The 23,681-nt window shown below is 36.2% G+C and overlaps 1 protein-coding gene across 2 annotated transcripts in view; it reads right to left on the bottom strand.

Annotated features, from left to right (window-relative positions):
* The window catches only part of LOC149559193 (uncharacterized), a 139,498-nt gene that overhangs the window by 72,025 nt on the left and 43,792 nt on the right, over nucleotides 1–23,681 (bottom strand). For both annotated transcript variants that reach the window (XR_016365119.1, XM_089833121.1), the window contains exon 3: nucleotides 15,304–15,474. Coding sequence is in view for 1 of the 2 variants with exons in the window: in XM_089833121.1 (XP_089689247.1) it covers nucleotides 15,304–15,474 (171 nt within the window). In the remaining variant the exon portion in view is untranslated. The remainder of the gene's footprint in view (nucleotides 1–15,303; nucleotides 15,475–23,681) is intronic.

Consider the following 23,681-nt stretch of genomic DNA (forward strand, 5'->3'; position numbering starts at 1 on the left):
TATTATTGTGGAAATGTTGCACTAGTGGTTACAAGAGTAGATGAAGGGGAGAAAGCATTGCTAAACGAGATGCAAGGAATGGGACACTATCCTAGTCCACCATTCAATCGTTAGGTATGACCTCTAACTATTTGAATAAGGATTTAGTGACTTCACAATAGAGTACACCGATGAACAGTCATGAGCTACTTGGTCAAACATATAAGAATAGTAAATATCTAAAATTCTTCTTCAAAAATATTACCTCTCTATTGTTTTGAGACACCGGAAGTCTTATCATAAGAATATATATATATATATATATATATATATATGATGCCGCTATGATACTAGGATGATATCTATAAATCGTACTTATTAATATACATATACATATGTGTGCATATACAAAGGGAATTTGATGTTAGAAATAAACCATATTTCTCTAAACTACACATGTATATAGATGTACCTATATTTATAAGTGCAATTTTAGATATAACAAATAGCATGAGGAAATCAAATATTCAAAATTAAAACTATATATATATATATATATCTTAAAAAAAGGAACTTATGGTAAATTTAAAACATATAATCTTTTTATAAGAGGCAGTCGTCTCCATTTGGTGCCCTCCTTTCAAATTTGGAGACCCTTATGAAACCGTGGATCTTTTATGAAAACTGTCATCTTGAACCGACCAGAGAGCTTAAGGCCCACGGGTTGCAATGTCAAAAGTGATATATATATATATATATATGTTGTGCATCTTGCAACAGACCAAAACAAGATACCAGCAAATGATCTATCTCATTCCTTCCTCCTCACAATTCTACCTTGTTACATTCTTCCTCTCACAAGCAATACAAAGATCAGGCCATTCAGAGCCGCACAACATAAATAGAGCCGACCTTTTCCTTGAAACTTCTGTCCGATTAGGTTATGTTACTTTTACATTCCAAGCCTCTTCGCCATGTTTTTACTATGAGATTTTGTTGAGGGTGCAATAAAAAAAATCTCTATGAATATTTATAGTCATCCATTACTAAGGCTCAAGGTGTAGAGACCTATATTATATTTCTTTCTTTTCAGAAACCCAATTATCTCTCAAAGAGAGTTATGTAACAAAGTCTGATTATAAAAATAGGATATGCGATTGTACATGTTAGTACTCACTGTATATCAGCTGTTGGAAGTCATTCCAAGATGACCATGTGATAAAAATCTCAGTATGAAGTAAGTCTCCAAGGACTCACCCTGGGCTAGTGAAGCCAATGAAAGAGGGTGGAGAGGAGAGGATTCTTGCAAGGGAAAAGTAATAACAAATTAGAACTTCCATGTGTGAACATTTAAATATTTAAGATGGTTATTAAAACATCCAAGTCAGCTCATGATTGTCCAATTTGTACTCTGTTGTCAAGTCGAGCAATGGTGATCGGGTATTACACCCCATCTAAATCCTTGGCCAAGGTTGATTAGAGGCATGCTTGCCTAATTTGATCACAAGATGTTGGTGGTGCCAGTTAATCAAGCATGCTCGCCTATTACTGAGCGGACATTCTAAACACCAATATGCTCGGATGGCTGGACTATAGTGCCCCAAGCCTAACCCAGGGTAGGAAGGGTTTTTCTTGTTAAAAGATTGTGTGGGGATTTATAAAATCCGAGGTTGGGACGTTAAGCCTATGTTCTCCTCTTTACCAAACGTCAAGGCTTGAACAACACCTTCAGTTATTTTCAGTTAGTTTCAGTGTGTACTCTGGATCTTTACTTGTAAGTGCATTTATAATTCTTAGTGTATAGGCGTAGAAGATATTGAAATGATTATAATTCCTTTTTGAGTTGTCATAGAATTCAGTTTATATAGTTATTTCAGTTTAGAAAGTTATTTCAGTTATCATCCTATGAAATGGTTTTAATAGTTATTTACTTCTAAAATATAGTTATGATGTATTATTTTTTGTAACTGCTTCATGTCATTCCATTATTGCTCAGTTATAGATCTTAGAATGCGTACTTAATTTCATCTTATAAAAATTGATATGTTACATATCTATTCAACCCAAACTACTTATATAAAGTAGGGCAATCATTTCAATTGCAATCACACCAAGTGCAGGTTGAAGTACCAATTAAAGGCAGATCAAGCTAACCGTAAAGGGCATTGATCTCAATAATTATAAGGTTTGGAAGTAGAATTGTTAATGATTTTGTAGCTGCAAGAGAGTTCATTTACCTATGATGATCTGCGGTGAGCTTCTCTGAAACTTATCTGCTGTGATGAACTGTGATCATTCTCTTTTGGTTCGAGCACTTGCTATAATACTTTTGCTAAGATGTTTCTGCCAAAAAATGATATGGTATTCTTAAGTTATCAACACCATCTAAATAAGAGCCATGGATGTATTCCTTACCTCTGCCGTATGTTCTTTTCTGTACCATTTTGTCTTCACGGATGACATGGCATCGTGTATTCAGCTGGATGTTTATATCATGGGTTTTTGCCTTGGTCTACTGGCAACACAAGGATATGTATTACTGACGGCTCAAGGATACGTTTCTGCATTAGTCCCTCCATTATTCCAATAACAGAATATCGTGTATATCAGTGAAATAGGTTGTTTTTGGCAGTATCTTAAAAGGCTGTTGGAGTATCGTGTCTGATATACAATTTTTTGAAGGAATTTAAAACAGCATTATAACTGTTGTCAGATATTTATGTGGCATCAAGCAGTGATTCTTCAGAGAACAGCAGATGTTTGGCATTCCTTGATGAAGTCTCTTAAGATACCAGGAAGCCCTTTCATCAGTTTTTGGACGGGAAAAGATAGTGTCTGGTGTTGGGTTTTTTTAACAGTGTTCTGTATTCTCACAGATGTGAGGATATATCTCTCTTTGTGATACTGTTGTAGGCATGACTCCATGTAAGAGAAAGATTCAGAAAGTAGATGTCTAGAGCGATTTAATTACAGTATGTGTTTGCATGAAGCAGAGTTGTGTTTTTATCTTGTCCTCTGGTTAATATATGATCAATTCAATTATTGTAAATAAGAATCTGTGAGATACACAGAATTTGATTGTTCTGCATAAAGCTTATTGATTTATTATTAAGTGTTAACAATCAAACGCTCAACATTTCTGTATCTATTTTGGCATATAGTAAAAGATATATTTTTGAATGTGGCTGGGTTTTTCCTCAAGGAGGGCTTTCAAGGATAATCTATTGTGTCATCTCTTTTGTGTTTTGAGTTCAGTCTATTGTATTTCTAGTATTCCGGTTTGAAATCTCAACAACAATTTGGGGGACGAAACATTGATTTTACAAGAAAAATCAGAATTTGAGAATTACAAAAGTTGGGCTTAAAAACAAAGAGAGAATCAAAACAAAAGTGAGCTAGAGGAAGAGATCTAGGTTGAATGAACAAACAAAATCAAAATTGAAGTTGCAAAAAAGGCAAAATCTGGATAGAAATTAAAAATCAAACCTTGGGGAAGTCACAATTCTTGATCAACTTGGTTTGTTAGAAAAAAAGTTGATTTAAAGCAAATCTGATGCAATTTCATTTCATGCAAACTTTCAGATTTCTTTAACATTATTTATACTTCTCAATTTTGCGAGCCTAATGAAATATTTCCTTTGTTTTGCAAGGTAAAGAAGGAGAAGCTTTGAGATCAAGGAGATTATGGCAAGGACAAGTTCGAGACTTCAAGCAAGAAGAGAATGAGCAGATGCTACAAGATCAAGCTTGAGGACTTCAAATGAGAAGGGGGTTCAAGAAATCCAATCATCAAAGTGCAAATTCAAGATCAAGATAGAGTTCAAGAAAGCAAAGACACAAGTGAAAGGAATTATCATCAAGTTCACTATGAAAGCCTAGCTATATAAAGAATTTCATCACTTCAAAAAGGTCAAGGCATTGAAAGAAACATCAAATTTGCAAGTACAATCAAGTTCAAATCATAGCACTAAGAAAATTTCCAAGAATGAAGATGGAGAAAATTTGAGAAGAAAGCAATTTAGGAATATGCCATCACAATTGAAGGCTTGGCAATGTTGAGTACCAAGAGATATTCTCATCACCAAAGAATTTATCAACTATATGAGATAAGAATGCAGAGGTCGTGTCCTCTTGTCTTCAACCAATCATAAGGCTTCAATCACATGTCCAGGCACTTTCAATTATCTTATGCCAAATGTACATATTTTCTCATTGGCTCTCAAGAGCATTGTAGTTTTCTTATTGGCCCACGGGGTCGTAGCTTTATGTAATTGGATGATAGTGTGGCAAGCCGAATTAGGGTTCGTAATGGGTAGATCTTGGCCCTTGATTTCAAATCAATCTCAAACCTTCATTGCAATTGAGCAACTATAAAAGGCCCAAGCCTTCTCATTTGTAAAAGGTTAGACATTAAGATTAGAGTAGAGCAGGAGGAGACTTAATGAAATTGTTGCCACAATGCTATCAAAGTAATTGTTGATTCATTGTCAATCTTCATAGTGGATTACTTGTGCCACTTTGAATATTGTATGGTTTCTTCAATTCCTTGCTTGGACTACATTTCATATCATGTTAAGTGATGCAGGAGCATCAAGCATGGTTTTGAGTGGACCCTATGTCCATGAGCTTGGGGTTATGTTTGGGGCTTCTCTATGGACCTTTTCCTATGTTCGCATAATGTTTGGATAGATTGTGTTCAAGTTAGAGCTCTTTTGGTGGCTGCTGATAGCATGTACTTTATTTCTTGGATAGACTTTGGAGATTGTTTTGGCGATTTTCAATCCCTGGGAGTTAGCTTATGCAATCTTGGATTTGGATCATTAGTTAGCGCATGGACCTATGTCTAAGGCCACATAGTATTATTTTATCATATGAGTTAGTTATATTTGTAAACTTGGGGCCTGTCCTAAGTGTTTATTTAACATAATCTGTTAGGACGACTTATGGCTTGCTAGGTATAAGTATAGAGTCTTGCAATGTCTAGAGCAGTCAGCGGTAAGCAAGGAGTAGCTATGAGCATCTTGAGGGATGATAGTTAGGAGGTGGGTCTTCGCACGAGGATTGAGATGTTTCCTTGTTTGTAATGGCCGTAACCAAGAACGCCTTACAGCCTGGCATGTTGGATGTAAATCTTATGATTCTTATATATAAAAGAGTGTTGCTTTGGATCTAAATCTTTGTGTTATTGTTCATTTTCCGTTGTGTGGTTATTTGTTGGGAGGCTTGGTCACCTCCATTGGGGGTACACCTAGCCTTGCACTGTGTCAAGTGGTATCAGAGAAAATTTTGATCTTGTGATATTTGTGTTGTGGATTGATCAATTGTGGAGCCCTAGATCTCTTTGTTGTGAAGTGACAGATTGTAATTTTGGCTCCCAATGCAAAGGACTCACAAATGGATTGTTTTTGTTGTGAAACTTTGATGTGTAGAGATGAAGTTTTCCATGAGAGAATAGATCGCCGAATTGAGGCAAGTTGCAAAGATGGAAAGCAGATTGTTGAGTACGAGGCAGCTGAAGTCTTGCAATTAGATCCCCAATGTGAGGTAGTTGCACTATGGGAGGAACTTGATGGTTAAGTTGGATCAGTTTGGGATAAATTTAATAAGAGGATTGAAGAGTTAAGACAATCTTCTCTGAGTTAGCATCTACCAATCAGAAAGAGAGTTGTTTGGTCGGTGAGAAGGATTTTTCAGAGAAGAAGACACTTTGTTGATGAGAAAGATGTAAAGGTCCACTTCACTAAAGATAATGAGGTATGTGTTAGTTTTCATGAGAAGATGAATGAATTTGACATGGAAATCGCAAAGCATCTTATTGTGGACAATGAGATCACTGAGGTTAATGAGGATTCACATATTGTTGCCGATGTTATATGAATGTTACTACTGTTATGGATTTGGATTTACATATCGCTGATGTGGATTTACTTGTTATTGATATGATTGAGGATCTACATGTTGCTACTATTGTGGATTTGGGTTTACATGTTGTTGCTGACTTGGTTTTGGATTTTCGTGATGTTGCTAACATGGATTTCAGGTTTGAGGATGTTACTATTGCTGGTTGTGATTAGTTGTAGATATTATTCGTGAAACCTTGTGTTGTTCAGTTGATTCTTGTAAGTAGGCATGTTGATTAGGTTGTCAAGATTCATATGATTTTGATGCTTGAATGGATGAAGCAAATGTGGATGATTTGCAGATGTATTCTCTGGTCTTTGAGGGATTGGAAACCTTTGGTGAAGACGAAGTTGAGTGCAGATATTTCTTTTGGCATCAAAGTGTGGCACACACTTCTCTATTTAACTCGGGAATCTGAAGCAAGAGCATCGAGCAAGGTTTTGAGTGAATCCTATGTCCGTGAGCTTGGGGTTCCGTTTGGGGCTTCTGTATGGACCTTTTCCTATGTTTGCATAATGTTTGGATAGAGCATGTTTAAGTTTGAGCACTTTTAGTGGTTGCTAGTAGTGTGTGATTTAATTCTTAGACAGACTCGGGAGATTGTTTTGGCGATCTTCGATCCATGCGAGTTAGCTTATGCAATCTTGGATCTAAATCATTGGCCAGAGTGTGGACCTATGTCTAAGGTCACATAGTATAATTTTATCATATGAATTGGTAATGTTTGTAAACTTGGGGCCTGTCCTTGTCGTCAGTAAATATTGTGTAGCCGACAGGATGTATGTCGTCGGTAAATATTGTGTAGTCGACAAAATGTATGTCATCGGTAAATATTGTGTAGCCAACAGGATGTATGTCGTCGGTAAGTGTTATGTAGCCGACGGGCCCTTTGGGAAGGTTCTTGTTATGTAGCCGACGGCCCTTCGGGAAGGTTCTTAGGAAAGTATATATACACCCTCCAAGATCATTGTAATCATCATAGCATAATGTAATGTCATTGGCATATGCGATTAATAAAAGGAGTATTGTTGTTACATGTTTCTATTTATTGTCTGTATGCATTAGCTTATTTACCCTAGGGTAAATAAGCTAATGCATACAGACAATAAATAGAAACATGTAACAGCAATATAGGGTAAATAAGCTAATGCATACAAACATTAAATAGAAACATGTACCAACAATACTCCTTTTATTATTCGCATATGCCAAGGGCATTACATTATGCTATGATGATTACAATGATCCGGGAGGGTGTATATATACTTTCCTAAGAACCTTCCCAAAGGGTCGTCGGCTACATAACAAGAACCTTCCCGAAGGGCATTTTGGCTACATAACACTTACTGATGACATACATCCTGTCGGCTACACAATATTTACCGACGACATACATCTTGTTGGCTACACAATATTTACCAACGACATACATCCTGTCAATATTTACTGACGACAATCCTAAGTGTTTATTTAGTGTAATCTATTAGGCTGACTTGTGGCTTGCTAGGTATAAGTATAAAGTCTTGAGATGTCTAAGCAGTCAGTGGTAAGCATGGAGTAGCTAGGAGCATCTTGAGGCATGATAGCTAGGAGGTGGATCTTCGCATACAAGGATTGAGATGTTTCCTTATTTATAATGGACATAACCGGGAAGGCCTTATAGCCTGCCATGTTGGATGTAAATCTTATGATTCTTATATATAAAAGAATGTTGCTTTGGATCTGAATCTATATGTTATTGTTCATTTTCCATTGTGGTTATTTGTTGGGGGCTTGGTCACCTCCATTGGGGATGCACCCAACCTTGCATTGTGTCATTAAGTAGAAGCAGAAGTAGATGAATGCAAGATATTGTTGAATGGTGATTGATGGTGGAGCTAATGTCCATACCTTTTGGTACTTGTTGATTGTAAGTAAAAGTGCGAGGTTAGTCTGGGCCTAAATTGCAAGTGTTTAATTTCTATTAGATATGTTCATTTAGATTGCACCTTTATAGGGTATTTGGATGAAAATTGACAATGTGAAAACAATTCCCTCATCCGTAGAAGCTAGCACCCGCCAATGCCCAATTGACACAACAAAGCAAGGATTGGTTAGAGGCTTATCTCGTCATCAACATTGTCTTACATTATTAGAATTAGATTAGATTCTCTAAACCCTTATCCCCTCTAGTTTATTTGGTTAAAAGCTACATTCCCCGGGGATGGGTCCCACCCTTCTCAAAAACACCAAGTTTTGGAAATAGGGATGTCCTGGAGATAGGGGACGGGTACAAGATCTCCCCCTACTATACCCTATTTTCCAAAAAACCAAGGAGACATCCCAAAAACATGGGGACAAAGGAGAGAAAAGGAGGATGTACGACTGTCCCCGAGACAGTTGGGGACACCACAAACGTCCCTCGACCATTCGTCCCACTTGTTTTGCACAACAAAAAATAAACTTTTACCTGTCTTTTTCTTTTTGCATTGACTTGGACGCTTAGTGGGACCCACCTCCCCAATAGCCCTAAAAGGTCAAAAACGACCACATTATGCTATTATTGACATTTGTTTTGGTTTGCATGTGAAACTTGAGTTTATGGCAGTAGATGGGATTTTCATTTTGCAAGAAGAGGAGGTGATTTGTTTGATTCCAAGAGCTTGTGCAAGGGTTTGAGCTTCGTTTATTGTGCACTAAGTATGAAAATATTTATGCTTCCATTTTCCATTTTTCAAATAGATTTGCAGCTTGAAAGAGTGTGTTTTTTTATTTTGTCATTGTTTCAGCTCATATTTTCATTGCATATTAAAATCTCAAAACAAAACACAACGAGCAACAGTGGAAGTACTAGTAGTGGTGGTGGTGATGAGGCAAATGTAATTGGGGATGATATTGTTAGTAGTGGGACTAGGAAAGAAGTTGATCCTAAAACCAATTTGTTTAAATGCCCTTGCACCATCATGAAGAATTATGCAAAGGGTCCTTTCAATAGGAAAAAAAATCTTCTCCAATTTATCACACCTAGGCAACAAGATATAAAGAATGCAGGAGGGACTAGGGTGTGGGATTTTCATATTTGTTATGATGATTTTAGGGGCAGCTATACAAGGGTGAAGTCACATTTTTTATGTGTTGCATGCCATGGAGTCAAAGATTGTCCTAACTTGACTGCTGAGGAGAGATTAAAGTGTCAAAGATTGCACTTGGAGGCTGAAATGGTGGGGGGCGAAATTTGACAGTGACATCACACTCTATTCACTCACAATCATGTAGGCATATGACATCCGCCATTGGTACTAGTGGTAGCTCCACTGCGACTAGAGGGAAGAGGAAAATGGGTAGTGCTGACAAGGGCTCGGTGGAAATTTTGTTTAACGCACAAGCTAAGGAAGCTTGTGGGGCATCCATTGGTAGATTCTTTGTTGCTAATGGTATCCATATAATGCAGCCTGTTCCACTTATTTTAAACGAATGGTGAAAGATATATTGAACACGAGTCCCTCATTTGTACCCCCTGGTGAGCATAAGCTACGAACCACAATCCTAAATAGTAAGTACTCTAAAGTTTCTTTGTTGTTTGAGAATATAAAACATACTTGGGTTAGGATGGGTTGCTCTATTGTGATGGATGGGTGGACCGATGTTAGACATCGGCTACTCATCAATATCATTGTCACATCCCCACTGGCTCTTATTTTTTGAAAGCCATAGATTGCAGGTCCTTCTCTAAGTTCCTCAATCTTTAGGTCCTTCCCTAAGTTCCTCAAACCAACCGAGACAAGGTATCTCAATTTTAATTATAGTTTGCATTGCTTTAAGTTTATTTTAATTTATAATTGTTACAAAATTACATGCGATGTGTTTAATGTTTAACTTTATTTTAATTTATAATTTTCTCTATAGGTATTACACATACTTCATCTTGATGGAGAGGATGATTGAGGTGCATGAGGCCCTCCAATTGATGATGGTGAATCTAGAGTGCAGATGATGGTCCAATTCTAAGTCCTCCGAAGGAAAAGCGGTGAAGCAAAGGATCCTTGATGACAACTGGTAGTCCACAATGAGGAAAGTTCATGATTTTTAAATTCAATGTTAGTCTTTTGCTTGCTGATTTTCTTACTAACTTGAAATTTCTAATTCTGATTTTAATTTTTGTTTGCATCTTGCAAATATATTTGCTCTGTCATAGCCCCCATTGTAGATGTCATCAGACATGCTAATACTAATGCTCCTAGTCTTGGAGATAGATATGAGACTTTTGACAGCATGTTGGGGAAGATGAAGAAATGTGTGGCAACAAAGGATCCTACATTGGGGTTTTATGAGGAGCATATTAGGCCTATTGTGATGAGGAGGTGGAACATAATGAATAACCCACTTTATATGGCATCCTTTGCTCTAAATCCCAAATGGTATCTAGAGTTGGGTGGAAGGGGCCTCCCATGTGATGATCTTGAGGTATTGGATGGCTTCACAAGAGCCATTGATAAGATATTTTCAGCTCAAGAGGCCTCTAATCTTCATGCATAGTTCCTTGACTTCACCAACCTTCATGGCTCAAACTTGAGTAAGTCACAAGCAAGGTTGGATAGAGTGGTTTTGGCACAAAGAGATAATATTGGATGGTAGACCTGGCATGGGAGAGATACACGAGTTGAAAAAAGTACTTATCACTCGCCTCCTTACACAGGTTCTTAGTTCCTCAACTACAGAGAGGAATTAGTCCACATATTTATTTATCCACTTTGCTAAGAGGGATAGACTTACCTCTACATAAGCGGAGAAGCTAGTGGTAATGCATCATGCTCTTCGACTTACGGACCATCAAACTCCAGAGTATAGGTAGACTCCAACTTTGCAGTGGGATGTTGAGCCAGAGGATGTGGCCCAAACATATGAGGATGAGACAACACTAGGATCGGTTGGGGTTCCATTGGATGAGACAACACCAAGATCGGTTGGGGTTCCATTGGATGAGACTATGCTTTCTGTGGAGCATGCTAGTGAGAATAAGGACTTGATTTTGATGATATGGTGGCAAAAGAAAGATAGGAGCAGCAATCTGCTTCATTTTTCTATATTTTGTTTTTTATGTTAAACTTGAACATGATGATGAAACTTTATGGAAGCCCTCTAGTCTTTGGGCATATTTTGATCTCCATATTTCTATGATATTGCTAACTGCTAAACTTATATTTTTGTTCACATATTAATATGCATATTGACAATTGACTCATTGAGTATTGAATCGGTTATTATTTCCAAGATGATAGTCAAATGGTGCATGTTAAGGTTCTATAATATTTAAATGACATGCTTTGTGCTTAGATTCATATGAATGACATGTATATTTGCAAATTTTAGTGTATATATTAAATTCTCCCTATATATATAGCTGTCCCCATTTGCCCCCCCTCCCCCTGTCCTCAAAATCAGCAAAAAAAATGCCGCCACAAAAACCCGTCCCCTATTGTCCTTGTCCCGAAAACTTGAGGGAACATAGGTTAGAAGTGATTGATAAAGTAAAGTCAAATAGATATCCATTAAATGAACAACATTAAGTCCCTTTCTGATAACCTACATATCACATCATAAAACAAAGTGTAAGCCCATAATAAAGAAGGAATCCTGAGGTTGTCTCATTTGATCACGCAATTTATCTACATTATTTAGTATACGAGCATCCTTATTCAAGAGAGAGTTAGAGATTTGGTGTTTCATCTTGGAATACTAAGTATTCAATTTTGTATGTTGTAGTGGAACAAAACTCACATCAACAGGTCCATACTATTACTAAAACAAAAATAATTAAGTACAATAACTGAAAATGGTCACCAACATATTTGGAAAACAAAAAATGGTGATTTCATTAGCTCTCCACAAATCCCACTTCCAACCTCTAAAACGAAATAACAAATCGTATATAGAAATTCTGCAAACCATAAAATGTCCTTCAGCCAATACTAACAACTTCCAAAAGCCTATACAGAAAAGCCGTCTCAACAACTAATCATTCTATCCCAATGTCAAACAAAACAATAAATCAAAGAATCTGAGATGTAAGTTTCTCAACTAAAGGGAGTTAGGAGAGCATTCATTCCCATAACCAAGGAATATGTCCAAAGACACCAACCATCCCTCTACTCAAAAACAAGACTAACTCATACATATAAGGAAACAAAGGAAAATAGAAACCCATCATGTACTATTCAAACCAATCCTTAAAACTAACAGCCAAAATTTATAACTCATTCTCAAAGAAAAAAAAGGAAAAGTACAAACAAAATGCATCTAAAAAACTAGGTGGGCAATAACTATCAATTCATTGTGCATCATGTCATCAAGAGTGGTGGTATGAAATTGTTCGTCCTATGAAGCTTCAAATCATACTGATTCTCTCTATGAACAATCTCCCCAACAAATCCATTCTAAATTTACATCCAACTCCAGGTGAATTGACCTAAGTTTTCCTATTGAAACTTGAAACCTCATTGAGAGATTTACCAACACTCAAACCTCAACCTCATCCAAGTCTACCTAGCACCAATCAATCATCTCATGTCAACTGAACTTCAATTGAAACTCTACAATATCCAAAGCTCTTCAAAGTAAAATGATCATTGTATTCAACAATAAGAAAAAAATGACCTTGAATCATTGTCAAAGCTGCCACCGCTTCATCAGTGTGGAATCAAAGAACTTCTCAAGTTATCAAGATTTACATTTTCTCAACAGAATATGAGCAATCTTCAACCAATAGATTCACAATATCAATCAATCTCAAAATAAAAGCAATCTAAAGCTACCCATGGCACAGTGATAAGCATTTCCTGAAATCTAAGGATCGCATATCCCTTAACACAATCAAAGAAATTAATTGATGTACCAATAGCTCCCAAAAGGAAAAGTAGAACTATTGTCTCAAAACTATGAGGACAAGTAAGCATGACCATGTTCATGCAAAAAGCTCCCAATTAATCATGATCCATAGCATCTCATGACAACATACGCAACTGCTCTTGGGGCCACTATGTACTAGAGCAACTGACCCAGATACTGCTGAGTATCACTGCAAGTGAGCTAAAGTATTGTTGCAAGTGTCATCAATTATAGTGCAAGTGACATAAAGTACTACTTCAAAAGTAAAATGGACAACAATCTATCTCTGTCTCTCTAGTACTAAACACACCAATGCACCACAATGGCCAAAGAAAGCTAACAAACCAAAATCTACAACTCCATGACATCCAAAGAATCTCTAAGGCAATATAAAGCACAGCCAATACTCTTACTATACCCAAAGAAAATCACAGAACTAGCAGATCCATAAACAATGCAACTTGGACCGACCAAAACAATGTAGACAGAAAACGAAGCAAATTCATCCCATCGGCAACTGAATAAATACAACAAGTAGATTCTTTGTATAATACAAACATCAAATTCAGAGAAAATCCAAATCCAAAAAATGCCACAAGTACACATTATTAAATGCCATAATTCAGGCACCCAACAAGAACTGCAACAAGAACACTGAGTTATTGATCATGTAGCAACACTCTTGCACAAAGAAATCTGCAACCAACCTCCTCTAACCATCACAAAGCATAATTCAGATACGCAATTGTCTCTCATTCAAACAATCCTCAAGAATTATGCTTAAAAAATATCAATATCACTACTCTATAAAACTATAGGGTTTGATTATACATAAAATCTACTTGACTATACACTGTTACTCAGTACTGCTGGTAAGCCTGGGCCCCGACATGAGTACTGGTACAGCCCAAGTACACCCAAGGTACTGCATAAGTGCCCAGGGTAGCACTGAGGTGCTTTGATGAAAAATTTGACTATGACATTTAGAAACACCCTTACTCAAAACTTTTCTAAACGGCCTACTTTGAGGGTGAATTACATGATGACACTTGATTGTCATGGAAATCCACTTGGGGATCTTATTTGTCTATCATCAGCTTGGTGTCCATGACCATTTTCAGCCTCCCACAATCAGATTTGATCAGTCTCCAGAATGGCAAGTTGAAGGGTTCAGAGAAAGTTTGTAGTTTTCACATTGTCTGAGCTTCCAAAGTAGCCATTTTCAGAGATCAATATTTCACCATCAGTTGATTGTCATATTAAATGGATTGCTACCTGCAATGGTCCGCATGTTAATCTACCCTTGTGCAATTATTGGTGGTTTTGGAGCTCTTGCAATTCTACAAATTCAGCCTTTTGGTTCTAGAATTAATGAGCACAATTAACTGTAGATTTCTTTGCAAGAACAAAGGACAGGTGGGAGACAAAAAGAGGTTGTTCATATGTACATATGTCCTATTATGGCGGAGGAAAAAAGGAGAATATAAGTGATTGTATTGTAAGCACTTCTTTTGTTGATAATGTAAGTTTGGCCTCTACTCGTGCTGAATTTTTTTCCCACAAGGATTTCTCTACATACATCCTGTGTTATGTGTTAATCTTATGTGGCTGATTTATGCCTTATTGCTGCAATCTTATGCTGATAATAATCACTATGTATCGTTGTTATAAGTTCACATAAGATAGGTTTATTAAGCATGATATACAAGCTAATTTGTGGCAACATTAAGAAGGATCTAATCATGATTTTCCACATTAAGACAACTTAATTTTCATTTCTCCATATGAGTTTATGATTTTCATGTTGTAGCTATCCAAGCCTTGCATCTCATCCTTTGATTAGTTTACTAGATAGAGATTGATCTTAATGACCTTTGGTATTGAACCTATTTATTTCCCAGAAAGATCAATATACATAAGTAACTGTAAAGATGGCATCAAAAACCAATCTTCACAGAGCAAAACAACCTTAGTTGCCAGAAACTTTCAGTTTAACCAGGTAGTAGCATTCTTTAGACAAAATATAACAAATACGATACACAAACAAAATACAGTTGAAACAGCTCAACAGGAAACTGGTTGAGCATAAATTCATCTCAATAGAGAATTCAGGTTGTCAGAGCAAAAGACAGCTATCCTGAGTAAAAGATGAAAATGATCACTGCATAATTGCCAGAATCAGTTTTACCATCAAATTAACAATAGTTTTCGCATATCATGGGATCTGTTAGTCATAGACTCATAAGATAGAAACAGCCTAAGCAAAACCTGCTTCTCAAGAAGGAGGTTTAGGAACCTGACAACCTGTTCCAGTTCTAGTTAAAAAGTTACAACCTATGTGATACCTCACTATAACACCCTTTATAATAGCCTGTATCCCTTCTCTCCCCAAATACAGAGCCCTGAATTGATGCCTAATACAATTCAATCCATATTCATTGGGGAGATTTATAAAATCTATTCTCACATAATAAGGAATATGATAACATGATATGGTACCTGATTTGCTGATTGCTAATCTCACATAATAAGGAACGGGATAATAACATGATATGGTACCTGATTTGCTGATTTTACGAATCACAAGGTTTGCCTGATCAGCCACATAAATATTTCCCTTGGCATCAGATGTGAATGACTTTGGATGTTTAAACTTCGATTTTGTGAACTCGCCATTTGAAAATCCATTTCCCGACCCAGAGAATAGTTCGACCACATTATCTGTTGATTCTGTTCAAATAGAATCTCAAAAATTAACTGTAACACAAATCAGAAGCAGCAAACCAAAAATAGAAATTTATACTTTTTAAGGATCTTCACTTCAGATTTTGATGCACACTTATTCGGTTTACAGACCCTTAGCTAGAAGACACGCATATGGCTCTGTAAGCTTGTTAATCTTCTTATTGTAACCAAATCCACCTTATCTAAGACACTATTTCCACCTAGATCAACCAATTATTGTAATTACCCTATCTATCTATCTATCTATCTATATATATATATATATATATATGGAGCAGAAAAAGGAAAACCAGAGAAAGTTGGAACTGATAGCACATGAAGATTAATAAATGCTTAAGACACTAACAACTTAGCTGAAGCACAAGCAATTTTCAAAGGATTGGATTTAGCTAGAGAAGATAATAAAAGAAGGCATGGACTCAAGAGACTGCATTAATCATAAATAATGGCAATTTTGTTCACAAAATCATGCAATCGAAGAGGGTTATGAAGTTATAAACAAATTTAAAACATTGTATTTGGGGTTTACAAGTAAATAATGTGGATCTTACTATGTAACTAACTAATCAAGACATCAACTGGAGTTTAGACATTGGAAGATTTTGTGGGGTATAATGGAAGCAAGGAGAACCTTATTTTATTTATATTATTCAGTGTGTTATTGATAAAGTGAGAGATTTAAAACAGAATGTCCTTGTTCAAGAAGCAATAAGATCATTAAGCTCTCTCAAAATTTCCACAAAGAAGCCGAGAAGGATAAATTGAATAATGCTAATGTGGCAGCATATGACTGAATTCTCACATCCTTATACAATAAAGACTTCATCAAGATCTTTCAATACTAAAGCTAGCATAAGCAGACTGGGAAACCCAAGTGAAACATTAGATTCAAATTGATATATTATAACTACTATGTGAATTCAGTGATTTACCAAACAGAAGATTATGGAGAAGTGGTTGCTAAAAGGGAAAGAAGAGGTGGGAATCATTGGAGAGCTCAAGCAGTTCTACAGAGAATCTTGCACAGAAAGACCCTTCAGATGAGCAGTGTTTCCCACTGACTGGATAGGTGCAATGTCCCTGTATTTACGCCTCCCACAAACAGATCTAATAAATTTCAATGAGAGAAGATGGTTTACATGCCTTAATCGGCATCAAGCAATTACACATAATGGCATATATCCTATCTAATCAATAACAGGTCACAATATTTGTATCATCCTACATCCCCGACCATTATGACTGAGACATGACTTGGCCAAAGTAATACAGATCCATACAATTATGACTTAATCGATCAAGTAAGAATAAATCCATCAAATTTATTAATGATACAATGATCAACGATCATATGAAGAATAAAGTAAACCGGTAATAATTTAATTATCATCGATTAAGAATTAATTATGCAGTATGAAAAGATATGAATTCTTATAAGTGATACGAATTAGAGAAGAGATGTGTCTTTTGATGCTCAAGAGATGTAACCATTCAGTCATACAAGGTGTAAGAAGGCATTTTGATCTTGGAAAACAGGCAGCATCCATAACCCTTTTATACATCATCCAATTGAATCTGCTCATATCGAGCAATTGCCTTCTTGGGCAGAATTCGGTTGCAGCAGTTTAATTAAATATCAGAGACAGCACCTTTGTTGCAGGAAAACATCAATAGTGATCATACACAGCAGCATTGTAATTGTTGCAAGATTATAAAACCCTACTTGTAACAGCAACTAAATCGCTGATAAATCAATATATCAGATATTGCAAGGATTCAAAGATTGTACCTGAGATAGTAATATTATTGCTATAAGTGATATATCAGTTCATCATTGCATATAATTAAGGATTATATCAGGAATGGCAATCTAGTTGCTATAAGTGATTGTAGACAAGGTTCATAAGCATGCTCTCCAATGATACATCAGACAATGCAAATATATTTGGCATCAGAGTTAATAATCAACTTGCAAAATCATAATTATATCAGATATGCCAGTGATCAAAAATTACTTTACATTCATTAAAGTAATTAAAGGACTTGAAGGAAAGAAGTCTCTTGCAATTTGGATTGCAAGGTAATAGTCCCTATTTCCAGACTTAGCCAAAAAGGGGACATTACAATTCACTTGATGCCAAGAAAGGGCCAGCTATCCCTCTTGCTATCAAAACTTGAGGCAAGCCCTGAATTTAAAAAAACACATACCCAAGGATAACGAGTTTGGAGATAGGCTGTGAATGAGAAAGGTCAGCTTCAACCAGCAGAAACAATTTCATCAATGACTGATATGAAACTCCATGTATCTTCTTTTTGGATTGGTGTTCAATATATTTTCATAATCTGGGATCGAATTTTAGCATGTGGATGTTCACCATACAAATCTTTTTCCTGTTAGTATCTTAAAACATTGCTTGGGTTTTTCAATGTCTCCAGTTGGCCTAGCTTTATATTATCTGTCACCAAATTGGGAGGGTCACCCGAGTCACCAAATTGGATGGTGGCGTGAAATTAACATGATAATGTTTTTTTTCCTTTCCATTAAATAAGATATGTGTTGCTGGTCAACAAACAACAAATGGAAGAAAACCAATGATGTTATCTTACCATAGCTATGTTTATCTCTCAGAAATGGTGAAACACAAATAGCAGCAGAAATTAAATCAATAAGACAATATGACCTGTAACTTTGTCATACAACCAAAACACAGATTCAACAGACGGTTATACCACTCAAACTTTTAAGTTGCTAGTAGCCCATAAAGGGTGATGAATTCCTGATATGCAAGATCAATGTATGTAACAAACAAGGAACATTTCCTCTAGGAGAGATTTCCAGTGATTGCTGGAGAAGGACTAAAGTTCTCTACCTTTTTATTGCAAAATGAAAGCAATCAAGAATCTTTCTCTTCTATAGATGGATCACGGTTCAGCTATTGCTCCTCAAAATGTATATCAGAGCTGAAAATATGATATCCCCAGGAAAAAAAATTATACAAAAAAATTAATGTGTGTCCCTTCTACTTTTTCGGGAAAGATTTAGTGATCTCCGTACTACTATGTGTCATCTGTTCAGGAAGCTTTCAGACTCATGAAGCTCAAACTCTAGAACTATGGATATTTGTTCAAAGTTCAAGTTCGACAGTCTTCAAATGTCAGGATATGGTGCTTATGTACTCACTTGACACGACTGAAAGATCTCTATTTTAAAACTGAACTTTGAACTTGAACCTTAACAGTTCAATGTTCAAGTTCAAAAAGAGCACTGAAATCCACTTGGTACCATGAGCACTCTAGAACTATGGATATTTGTTCAAAGTTCAAGTTTGACAGTCTTCAAATGTCAGGATATGGTGCTTATGTACTCACTTGACACGACTGAAAGATCTCTATTTTAAAACTGAACTTTGAACTTGAACCTTAACAGTTCAATGTTCAAGTTCAAAAAGAGCACTGAAATCCACTTGGTACCATGAGCACTATTGGGATTTACCTATACTAACGCAAAACAAACTCTTGAACTTTGAACCTTGAACCATCGAGTTCAACAGTTCAAGTTCAAGGTTCAGACTCGAGGAAGACATGTTGTAAAACCAAATACAAGACTTCCCAATGTGCTTTGGTAACTTTGAACCTTTGAACCTTAAACCAATTGGTTCAAGTTCAAAGTTCAAACTGAACCTTGATTTTCATGAAAGACTCCAAGGTGTCTACAAGGCTAAGATTAAAATGTGGGTAACACTCCAAATGATGTTTAACCTCCTCATACAATGACTTCATAAGATTTGCATATCCTTCTGTTTAGCGATCCTTTTCAACTCATGACTAAGATCCCTTTCTACAAAACCCTTAGGATTCATTCATGTAACTATCTAAAATGGTGTCTTATCGGTACTCCTATTTATCAAATTGTTATATGCAAACTATGTTTGTGCCATAACTAAATCCCAATAGCCAGGTTTATCTTCAACCAAACATCTTAGTAAATTACCCTAAATCCTATTCACAACCTCGGTTTGTCCATCAGTCTATGGATGAAAAGTAGAACTAAACTTCAATTCATTATTCATCTTCCTCCTAAGTGTACTCCAGAAATATCGCACAAACTTACCATTAGTGTCTAAAACTATACTCCTCCGTAACTCATGCAATCTCACAATCTCCCTAAATAATAAGTTTGCAACATGCACTACATCTGAAGTTTTTTTTATGACAAATAAAATGTGACATCTTAGAAAATCTATCTACCACCACAAAAATAGAATCATTACCCCTTTGTGTTGTAGGCAACCCCAAAATAAAATCCATGCTAATATCCTTCCAAGGTTTACAAGGTATAGACAATGGTGTATACTTCCCACATTCTTGACTACCACCTTTAGCATCTTGAAAAACATTGCAACTTCCCACGTATCTCCGAACATCCTTATGAATATGCAACCTAATATCTTTCTCTAACCAAACTCATTGTCAAATCAATACCAAAATGCCATGCAAATGCTCCACTATGTTTCTCCTTAGTCAAATTATTGATCATTGATCCTCTAGGTATGAACAAGTGAACTCCCTTGAACAACACGACATCCTGATTGAAATAATCTAACCACTTACTACAGTCAACTGAAACAAGTTCCTTACAAGCTTTCCATGGATCTATAAAGTCAAGATCATCCTCATATAAGGTCTTCAATTCATCGAACCCAAGCACTTCCACTCTCATCTCTAGCAACAAATTTGTTCTCCTTCTCAATGCATCAGCTACCTTGTTTGACTGACCATTCCTATGCTTCAAAACAAAAGTATAACTCTGCAAGAACTCAACCCATCTCATGTGTCTCTGGTTTGACTTACCTTGACTACTCAAATATTGCCATGCTCTATGATTAGTATGCAACACAAATTCCTTCAATAACAAATAATGTATCCATTTCTTCAAAGCTTGAACTATGTCATTAAATTCCTGGTCATAAACTAAATAACTCCTCTTGCAATCATTTTAACTTCTCATTGCTTTAAAATCAAGGGGCCTACTTTCTTGACTCAATATTGCTCCATTTCCACTTGCATCACAATAAAATGGAAATACCTTAGTGAAATCAGGTAAAGTCAATATTGGTTGTTCAATAACTTTTTACTTCAATAATTCAAAAATTTTAGCTGCTCCATATATCCAATTGAAATCCTTATGACCGCCTCTCATAGTCTCTGTCATAGGATTACAAACCAAACTGAAATTCCTAATAAACTTCTAGTAAAAACTAGTCAATCCATAAAATGGTCTAGCTTCTCCAACACTCTATGGTGTAAGTCATTCAACAATTGCTTTAGCCTTCTTAGGATCCATCTTCAATCCTTCAACTGGAATCACAAATTCCAAATACACTAACTCTTCCTTCATAAAAGTACATTTCTTGATATTGATCAACAATTTCTCTTCCTTCAATCTTTGCAATAATTGTCTCAGATGCAACAAATGCTCCCTCTGGCTCTTATTGATAATCAAAATATCATCCAAATATACAATCACAAATTTACCTAAGAATTCCTTCAATACCTCATTCATTAGCCTAATAAAAGTACCAAGTGCATTGGTTAATCAGAAAGGCTAACCAACCACTCATACAAATCCTCATTAATCTTGAAAGCATTCTTCTATTCATCCCCCTCTCTAATTCTAATCTAGTTATAAACACTCCTCAAATCAATTTTGATAGATATCTTGCTCCACTCAGACAATCCAACGTCATTCATCCTATGTAAATGAAATCTATACTTCACTTAATTTTGTTTATAGCTTTGGAATCGATACACATTATCCATTCTCCATTCTTCTTAGGTGACAATACAACAAGTGTTGTACAAAGACTCAAGACTTTCTCGAATTAATCCTTTCTGCAACAATTGTTGCACTTGCTTGTTCAATTATTCATTCTCTACAGATGTCATTCTATGCAATGCCTTATTTAGTAAACTTGCTCCCAGAATCAGATCTATATAATAATCGATAGTCGTAACAGGGGGTAATTCATCAGGTACATTGTCCAAATGACGTCCTCAAACTCTATTAATAACTCCCTTACTTTCAGTAGTTGCTCATCTTTTGCTCTCAAATTATGTTTCTACGGAATCAAAGAAAAACACAATCTCTTTCTTCAAGCCATCTAAAAATGTTCTTCCTTCGAGTAAACAAACTCATACTACGGAACAACTCACATTCTTAGAATCTTCTACCAAAGGTAACAATAATTGCTTCATACCATTAGCCACAATAGTATACCTATTCAATCTACCATCATGCATTGCTTGTCTATCATGTTGTCATGGTCTACCCAACAAGATATGGCAACAATCCATCGACATAATATCACAAAGAACTTTATCATGAAATGACCCAATTTTCAATTTCACAAGACATTGTTCACTTACCAGAACCCATAGTAACACAGAGACACCCCCCTCCTTTGCCCCACGTCTCAGAGATGGCGACACACCCAAAACTTGGGGACTCTGTCCCTCCATCGCCAGCGGCACCACCAGCTTCTGCTACCTCCGTCATGGTAAGGGGGATGTCTTGGTGTTGACTATTTGCTGACTTGACTAATATGTTCGGTGTTTGATGTTCCAATTCAATGCAATGTTCAAGTATTTGCTCTTTTGCATCTTTATATCTTATATTGCATTACATCTTTTCATAACTAGCATTTTAAGTACTATATGTATAGTATATACAACCCCCCTTTGTGCCTCGCCACCATCCCCCCACCGTCCCCAAATTAAGGTCCCTCTATCCCCTCGTCCCCATGAGCGGTGTAACTATGCCAAAACCTTATGATCATCCTTGATCCATGCAATATGATATGGCTTCAAGTGCTTCGTTATTGGCTACTGCAACTTGGTAACTAACTCCTCTGATGCTAAATTGTCTAAACTTCCACTATCAATGATGACTTTGCAACAACTTCCTACAATCTTGCATTTGGTTTTAAACAAACTTTTCCTCATTGTCGGGTCTTGATCAAATTCCTCATTGATATGGCTCTTCTAACCATTAGAGCTTCTCCATCTTCCAGTTTATTCATTGATTCAGGTGACTCCTCTTTCACAAATGCATTTCTACTACTGCAACCGATCTTTTTGTTTGAATTCTCATGAATGCACTAATGTAAGAGCATCCTGGGTGTAAGGGCAATCTTGCATCGCCCAAAAATATTTCAAGTTTTGTCTTTTCAATAAGGGTTATTTCAGTGCAAAGTTGCTAATTGTGAAAACTTACATGGAGGTTCATCTTAGATATATTAGCCTACCAGTTCAGTTTCATTGGAATACCAAGTATATTGGTGAAGTTATTAAAAAAATTTGGTACAAAATCTTTGAACTCAAGTTTGATGGCCTTAGAGGCTTTGAAATGAGGTCAAACCCCAATAGACAGTACCTAAGGAATTGCGGTATTGTAGTTCATAAGGTGTCATTTCTGAAAAGTGGTTATTAAGTTATGGTCTTCATAAGTTGGGCTATTTGAAAATATTTTTTAAAAAAAATTTGCAACTCTAATGTAATAAAATATTTAAAATTATAATAATTTAGGGTTGGTCGCCTCAAGGGTTAGGGCTAAATTTCTAGAACCTTCTTGGGCAATGGAAAATTACCTATATAAGAAGGCCCATAGGGTTTTCTAGGACAAATCTAGGTGGTTATTGGTTGCTCTGGCTTACAGAAAAATTGTAAGGAAAACACCCATTTGGCTTCGCATGTTGTTTATCCAAAATTTGTAATTCCATACTTTTGGAGATAAAAAGCTCATTTTTTGTTCTTGTGAATTGAGGTGGTTTCTCTATTTCTATTATGTGTTTGCAATATTAAGGGGAGTAGCCTTCATTAAGAGGTATTAGAGCAGGAGTTCCTGAGTGTGTAGACAGATCACTAATTGTGAGGCAATATGCACTAGGACCATGGTTGTGGGTTCAAGCAATAAGTATGAGAATGTCTCCACGAAGGGAAAGTGACAATAGAGTTGGAGGTGTGACACCTGAGGGTTTTAGAGCCCTCCAGAGACAAGTGCAAGCATTGCAAGAGGAGATTCGCAGAGGAATTAATATTGCTGTAAGAGATGAAAGTGAGAATGAATTTGAAGAAGGAAATGTTGAACATGAAGGAGTAGAAGAAGTTAGGAACCTTGAGGAGGAAATTTTTTT

Source organism: Cupressus sempervirens, chromosome 5 (genome assembly GCF_028749045.1).
Source record: "Cupressus sempervirens isolate cs-2001-9-10 chromosome 5, ASM2874904v1, whole genome shotgun sequence".
In the NCBI taxonomy this organism is placed as follows: domain Eukaryota; kingdom Viridiplantae; phylum Streptophyta; class Pinopsida; order Cupressales; family Cupressaceae; genus Cupressus; species Cupressus sempervirens.